This window comes from Dendropsophus ebraccatus, chromosome 1 (genome assembly GCF_027789765.1).
Source record: "Dendropsophus ebraccatus isolate aDenEbr1 chromosome 1, aDenEbr1.pat, whole genome shotgun sequence".
NCBI lineage: Eukaryota > Metazoa > Chordata > Amphibia > Anura > Hylidae > Dendropsophus > Dendropsophus ebraccatus.
The window spans coordinates 229,012,627-229,020,173 of record NC_091454.1 but is presented as its reverse complement, the minus strand read 5'-3'; the positions used below and the strand labels follow the sequence as shown (position 1 = coordinate 229,020,173).

The 7,547-nt window shown below is 59.3% G+C and overlaps 1 protein-coding gene across 1 annotated transcript; it reads left to right on the top strand.

Moving 5' to 3' along the window:
- The first annotated feature begins 324 nt into the window (after nt 1-324).
- On the top strand, nt 325-7,225 carry PFN1 (profilin 1). The gene is made up of 3 exons (XM_069947453.1): nt 325-535; nt 3,847-4,030; nt 6,930-7,225. The coding sequence occupies exons 1-3, from the start codon at nt 413-415 to the stop codon at nt 7,025-7,027; spliced, it is 405 nt and encodes a 134-aa protein (XP_069803554.1). The 5' UTR covers nt 325-412; the 3' UTR covers nt 7,028-7,225.
- Nucleotides 7,226-7,547: the final 322 nt, after the last annotated feature.

Here is a 7,547-nt window from a genome sequence, read left to right as displayed (position 1 = left end):
TAGTAAGTTCTGGATCTCAGACAGTCACAGTCCCGCATCCGCAGCCAACTCACCTAGACTGCGCACGCGCACCACAACGCTGACGTTTGGCCTTCGGTTCGCCCCCTCGACTTCATGCGCGCGCACATCTCACCCAGGACATCCGTAGTACGTCATCGCCTTTAAGCGCTTGCGCAGTAGTGAGCCGGCCGCGCCCTGCCCCGCAGCCCGCGCATGATGCCTCTAACCACAGCCCCGCCTCCCGTGCCATCTGCGCCTGCGCAGTCCTGCCCTCCAACGTCAGGAATGGCCGGCATCGTGCCATATATATAGGGGCGGGGCTGGCGGGACTAGACCCTGCGCGCGCACCAGCCACAGCCGCACGAGGCAGCAGCACCCGCCAACGCCGGAGAAACCCCCGAGAGCCGCCGCCATGTCCTGGGACGATTACATCAAGAATCTCATGACACACGAGATCCAGGACGCGGTCATCTGCGGCATCAACCCCGCCTGTGTGTGGGCCGCGCACCCCGACGGCGATCTGTGCAAGATCACGGTGAGTGCCGCCTCCCCATGTGCTGTCAGCCCGGTCCCCGCCCCGGGTGTGGTGACCGTCATGTGCCCGGCGGCCGGGGATGGGGTCCTGTGTGTATATATATGTGTATATACCGGGGCCCCTCATAGCCGGGGATGGGATCCTGTATATACCGGGGCCCCTCATAGCCGGGGATGGGATCCTGTATATACCGGGGCCCCTCATAGCCGGGGATGGGATCCTGTATATACCGGGGCCCCTCATAGCCGGGGATGGGATCCTGTATATATACCGGGGCCCCTCATAGCTGGGGATGGGATCCTGTATATATACCGGGGCCCCTCATAGCCGGGGATGGGATCCTGTATATACCGGGGCCCCTCATAGCCGGGGATGGGATCCTGTATATATACCGGGGCCCCTCATAGCCGGGGATGGGATCCTGTATATATACCGGGGCCCCTCATAGCCGGGGATGGCATCCTCCTGTATATATACCGGGGCCCCTCATAGCCGGGGATGGGATCCTGTATATATACCGGGGCCCCTCATAGCCGGGGATGGCATCCTCCTGTATATATACCGGGGCCCCTCATAGCCGGGGATGGATCCTGTATATATACCGGGGCCCCTCATAGCCGGGGATGGGATCCTGTATATATACCGGGGCCCCTCATAGCCGGGGATGGGATCCTGTATATATACCGGGGCCCCTCATAGCCGGGGATGGGATCCTGTGTATATACCGGGGCCCCTCATAGCCGGGGATGGGATCCTGTGTATATACCGGGGCCCCTCATAGCTGGGGATGGGATTCTCCTGTGTATATATACCGGGGCCCCTCATAGCCGGGGATGGGATCCTGTATATATACCGGGGCCCCTCATAGCTGGGGATGGGATTCTCCTGTGTATATATACCGGGGCCCCTCATAGCTGGGGATGGGATCCTCCTGTTTATACTAGGCTCCTCCTCCTCTGCTGGGATATGGGCCCCCTGTATGCAGTAGGCTCCTCCCCTTTGTGTGGATCTGGGCCCCCTGTATGAGGTAGGCTCCTCCCCCTCTGTCCTGTGGTGGGTATGCTGCCCCTGGTGGTACAGGCTCATGCAGTACTCACTTGGTTAGGGACTGATGTATTGCCCCGGGGCAGGCTTGCAGTGGCTGGGTGCAGGGGCATTGCCGGGGGGTGCAGCAGAGCTGGCTGGGTGCAGGGGCATTGCCGGGGGGTGTAGCAGAGCTGGCTGGGTGCAGGGGCATTGCCGGGGGGTGCAGCAGAGCTGGCTGGGTGCAGGGGCATTGCCGGGGGGTGCAGCAGAGCTGGCTGGGTGCAGGGGCATTGCCGGGGGGTGTAGCAGAGCTGGCTGGGTGCAGGGGCATTGCCGGGGGGTGTAGCAGAGCTGGCTGGGTGCAGGGGCATTGCCGGGGGGTGTAGCAGAGCTGTGCAGATGGTGTCGCCCGGTTTCCTGTTGCATGCGGTTATGCAGCGGGTGTGTGATGGGGCCACAGCTGCTGCACTTCCTCTTTCCTGTACGGTGGGGGAGGGGCTGGCTTCCTGTAGACTCAAACGCTACACACAGTATATACAGGGCTACACACAGTATATACAGGGCTACACACAGTATATACAGGGCTACACACAGTATATACAGGGCTACACACAGTATATACAGGGCTACACACAGTATATACAGGGCTACACACAGTATATACAGGGCTACACACAGTATATACAGGGCTACACACAGTATATACAGGGCCCCGCTACACCATGGGGGCTCCATTATACACTGGAGAGTACAGTTGTGTATGTTTGGGCTCCTCCCCCTCTGTAGGAGTGTTAGGCTCCGCCTCCCAGAGATAAGGATCTGGCAGTCTTGGTATGTGGCCCCTGAGGGGTTAATGGCCCCTGGGGCGGAGGTTGCAGTCACACGTGGCTCAGGCTGTGTAGTGTTCTGGTATGTGAGCAGCTCCCCTCTACCTGCTTACAGGGGGACTCCGCAGCTTTATGGGGGAACCAGTGCTGGGGGCACAGTTAATGGGGGCTCCGTGCAGCTGGCGGTCTCCCCTGTATTCTGGTGCAGCCGGCAGTTTCCCCCGTGTTCGGGGGGCTCTGTGCAGCCGGCGGTCTCCCCCGTGTTGCGTTCGGGGGGCTCTGTGCAGCCGGCGGTCTCCCCCGTGTTGCGTTCGGGGGGCTCTGTGCAGCCGGCGGTCTCCCCCGTGTTGCGTTCGGGGGGCTCCGTGCAGCCGGCGGTCTCCCCCGTGTTGCGTTCGGGGGGCTCCGTGCAGCCGGCGGTCTCCCCCGTGTTGCGTTCGGGGGGCTCCGTGCAGCCGGCGGTCTCCCCCGTGTTGCGTTCGGGGGGCTCCGTGCAGCCGGCGGTCTCCCCCGTGTTGCGTTCGGGGGGCTCCGTGCAGCCGGCGGTCTCCCCCGTGTTCCGTTCGGGGGGCTCCGTGCAGCCGGCGGTCTCCCCCGTGTTGCATTCGGGGGCTGCTGCTGACTTCTCTGCCTATATAAGGATATGATGAGAGGAATAGGAAGTGCTGGGGGCGGCTCCTCACCCTGCAGGATGTGAGCGGAGGCTGCTGCCACTATACACATGGTTAGTGTGGGGGTGATCGGCTGTACATAGAGCTGTCAGTGCTTCTGGCACTTGTGGTCCCGCCTGTGATTAGTGGGGGAGGCTGCACCTTATCCTGCAGGATCTGTACAGGCCGCATACTCCACATTCCTGGACCTGACAGGACAGGCGGGCGCTCTGCAGGTATAGGGCCCGGGGGACACGGGGAGGGGGCAGTAATATGGCTCAGGTGTGGGCGGGGGGACACTGGGGAGGGGGCAGTAATACCCCTCGGGCTCAGGTGTGGGGAGGGGGCAGTAATATGGCTCAGGTGTGGGCGGGGGGGACACGGGGAGGGGGCAGTAATATGGCTCAGGTGTGGGCGGGGGGACACTGGGGAGGGGGCAGTAATATGGCTCAGGTGTGGGCAGGGGGACACTGGGGAGGGGGCAGTAATATGGCTCAGGTGTGGGCGGGGGGACACTGGGGAGGGGGCAGTAATATGGCTCAGGTGTGGGCGGGGGGGACACGGGGAGGGGGCAGTAATATGGCTCAGGTGTGGGCGGGGGGGACACGGGGAGGGGGCAGTAATATGGCTCAGGTGTGGGCGGGGGGACACTGGGGAGGGGGCAGTAATATGGCTCGGGTGTGGGGAGGGGGCAGTAATACGGCTCGGGTGTGGGGAGGGGGCAGTAATACGGCTCGGGTGTGGGGAGGGGGCAGTAATACGGCTGGGGGGCACTGGGGCAGCAGTAACCGCTCCCTCTTCTCTCCAGCCTGCAGAGATCGCTGCTCTGGCCTGTGATGAACGCACCCACTTCTACACAAACGGCCTGACGGTGGGGGGTCTGCGGTGCAGCCTCATCAGGGACAACATCAGTGATTCCCACACTATGGACGTAAGGACGAAGGCGAAAGAGGGGCCGACATTCAACATGACTATTGGGAGAACAAAGACAGGTGAGTCACCCCTTGTGGGGCCGAGCTGCCCTCTGGTGGTCGGGCTCCTTACGGTGTGCCCCTGTATAACACTACTATGGTCGGGGCCCCTCTCTGTATATCCCCCCTATAGTAGACAGAATATGGTGGTTGGGGGCCCCTCTCTGTATATCCCCCCCCCCCTATAGAGAATATGGTGGTTGGGGGCCCCTCTCTGTATATCCCCCTATAGACAGAATATGGTGGTTGGGGGCCCCTCTCTGTATATCCCCCCCTATAGACAGAATATGGTGGTTGGGGGCCCCTCTCTGTATATCCCCCCCTATAGACAGAATATGGTGGTTGGGGGCCCCTCTCTGTATATCCCCCCCTATAGACAGAATATGGTGGTTGGGGGCCCCTCTCTGTATATCCCCCTATAGACAGAATATGGTGGCTGGGGGCCCCTCTGTATATCCCCCCCCCCCCTATAGACAGAATATGGTGGTTGGGGGCGGGGGTCTCTCTGTATATCCCCCCCCTATAGACAGAATATGGTGGTTGGGGGCGGGGGTCTCTCTGTATATCCCCCCTCTATAGACAGAATATGGTGGTGGGGGCCCCTCTCTGTATATCCCCCCCCCCCTATAGAGAATATGGTGGTGGGGGCCCCTCTCTGTATATCCCCCCCCTATAGAGAATATGGTGGTGGGGGCCCCTCTCTGTATATCCCCCCCTATAGAGAATATGGTGGTGGGGGCCCCTCTCTGTATATCCCCCCCTATAGAGAATATGGTGGTGGGGGCCCCTCTCTGTATATCCCCCCCTATAGACAGAATATGGTGGTGGGGGCCCCTCTCTGTATATCCCCCTATAGACAGAATATGGTGGCTGGGGGCCCCTCTCTGTATATCCCCCCCCCTATAGAGAATATGCTGGTTGGGGGCCCCTCTCTGTATATCCCCCTCTATAGACAGAATATGGTGGTTGGGGCCCCTCTCTGTATATCCCCCCCCCCCTATAGACAGAATATGGTGGTTGGGGGGGGGCCCTCTCTGTATATCCCCCTATAGACAGAATATGGTGGTTGGGGCCCCTCTCTGTATATCCCCCCCCCCTATAGACAGAATATGGTGGTTGGGGGCCCCTCTCTGTATATCCCCCTATAGACAGAATATGGTGGTTGGGGGGGGCCCTCTCTGTATATCCCCCTATAGACAGAATATGGTGGCTGGGGGCCCCTCTGTATATCCCCCCCCCCTATAGACAGAATATGGTGGTTGGGGGGGGGGGGGTCTCTCTGTATATCCCCCCCCCCTATAGACAGAATATGGTGGTTGGGGGCCCCTCTGTATATCCCCCCCCCCTATAGACAGAATATGGTGGCTGGGGGCCCCTCTCTGTATATCCCCCTATAGTAGACGGAATATGGTGGTTGGGGCCCCCTCTGTATATCCCCCCCCCTTTAGACAGAATATGGTGGTTGGGGGGGGGGGGGGCCTCTCTGTATATCCCCCTATAGACAGAATATGGTGGTTGGGGGGGGGGCCTCTCTGTATATCCCCCTATAGACAGAATATGGTGGTTGGGGGGGGGGGGCCTCTCTGTATATCCCCCTATAGACAGAATATGGTGGTTGGGGGGGGGCCCTCTCTGTATATCCCCCTATAGACAGAATATGGTGGTTGGGGCCCCTCTGTATATCCCCCCCCTATAGACAGAATATGGTGGCTGGGGGCCCCTCTCTGTATATCCCCCCCCCCCTATAGACAGAATATGGTGGCTGGGGGCCCCTCTCTGTATATCCCCCCCCCCCTATAGACAGAATATGGTGGTTGGGGGGGCCCTCTCTGTATATCCCCCCATAGACAGAATATGGTGGTTGGGGGGGGCCCTCTCTGTGTATCCCCCTATAGACAGAATATGGTGGTTGGGGGCCCCTCTCTGTATATCCCCCCCCCCCTATAGACAGAATATGGTGGTTGGGGGGGGGGGGGCCTCTCTGTATATCCCCCCCCCTATAGACAGAATATGGTGGTTGGGGGCCCCTCTGTACATCCCCCTATAGACAGAATATGGTGGTTGGGGGGGCCCTCTCTGTATATCCCCCCATAGACAGAATATGGTGGTTGGGGGGGCCCTCTCTGTGTATCCCCCTATAGACAGAATATGGTGGTTGGGGGCCCCTCTCTGTATATCCCCCCCCCTATAGAGAATATGGTGGTTGAGGGCCCCTCTCTGTATATCCCCCCCCTATAGACAGAATATGGTGGTTGGGGCCCCTCTCTGTATATCCCCCCCCCTATAGACAGAATATGGTGGTTGGGGGCCCCTCTCTGTATATCCCCCCCCCCTATAGACAGAATATGGTGGTTGGGGGCCCCTCTCTGTATATCCCCCTATAGACAGAATATGGTGGTTGGGGCCCCTCATCTGTATATCCCCCTATAGACAGAATATGGTGGTTGGGGGCCCCTCTCTGTATATCCCCCTATAGTAGACAGAATATGGTGGTTGGGGGCCCCTCTGTATATCCCCCCCCTATAGACAGAATATGGTGGTTGGGGGGGGGGGGCCCTCTCTGTATATCCCCCCCTATAGACAGAATATGGTGGTTGGGGGGCCCCTCTCTGTATATCCCCCTATAGACAGAATATGGTGGTTGGGGGGGCCTCTCTGTATATCCCCCCCCCTATAGTAGACAGAATATGGTGGTTGGGGGGGCCCTCTCTGTATATCCCCCCCTATAGACAGAATATGGTGGTTGGGGGGGCCCTCTCTGTATATCCCCCCCCTATAGACAGAATATGGTGGGGGGGCCCTCTCTGTATATCCCCCCCTATAGACAGAATATGGTGGTTGGGGGGGGCCCTCTCTGTGTATCCCCCTATAGACAGAATATGGTGGCTGGGCCTCATTAACCCCTTCTCTTCTGCCGCAGCTCTCCTTATTGTAATGGGTAAAGAAGGCGTTCACGGTGGGACGGTAAACGCTAAAGCACACGCCATGACCAAGTACCTGGTAGACCGGAACATGTGAGCCGCCGCCATCGCCATGACTACTGATCCAGCTGCCAACATCGGACCAACCAATGAGTTCCTGTCTGCCCCGCCCCCTTTCTGCCTTTGGTTTTTTTATCACTTTTGCTTCCCCCGGTCTCACGATGAACGATTTATTTTTTTTCCAGAAAAGAAAACAAAATTTATATCTGATTTAAGAATAAAAAAAAATGCCATATGTGGTGTGTAAGCTGTCATGTGTGCAACACGGGGGTCCGGGGGGAGGGGCCTCAGCAACCACCACCTCCAATGTGTGCAATGGGGGGGAGGGGCAGCCGCCTCCTGTATGCCATGTGGGCTGTCAGGTGTGTAACACGGCGGTCTGGGGGGAGGGGCAGCCACCTTCTATATGCCATGTGGGCTGTCAGGTGTGTGATACAGGGGGAGGGGCAGCCACCTCCTATATGCCATGTGGGCTGTCAGGTGTGTGATACGGGGGGAGGGGCAGCCGCCTCCTGTATGCCATGTGGGCTGTCAGGTTTGTGATACGGGGGGGGAGG

Excerpts from the sequence above, each read along its gene's own strand:
- PFN1 (XM_069947453.1), top strand. The coding sequence starts at position 413 with ATGTCCTGGGACGATTACATCAAGAATCTCATGACACACGAGATCCAG. Across the intron at positions 536-3,846 it reads GCGATCTGTGCAAGATCACG|CCTGCAGAGATCGCTGCTCT; the intron begins GTGAGTGCCGCC and ends TCTTCTCTCCAG. Across the intron at positions 4,031-6,929 it reads TATTGGGAGAACAAAGACAG|CTCTCCTTATTGTAATGGGT; the intron begins GTGAGTCACCCC and ends CTTCTGCCGCAG.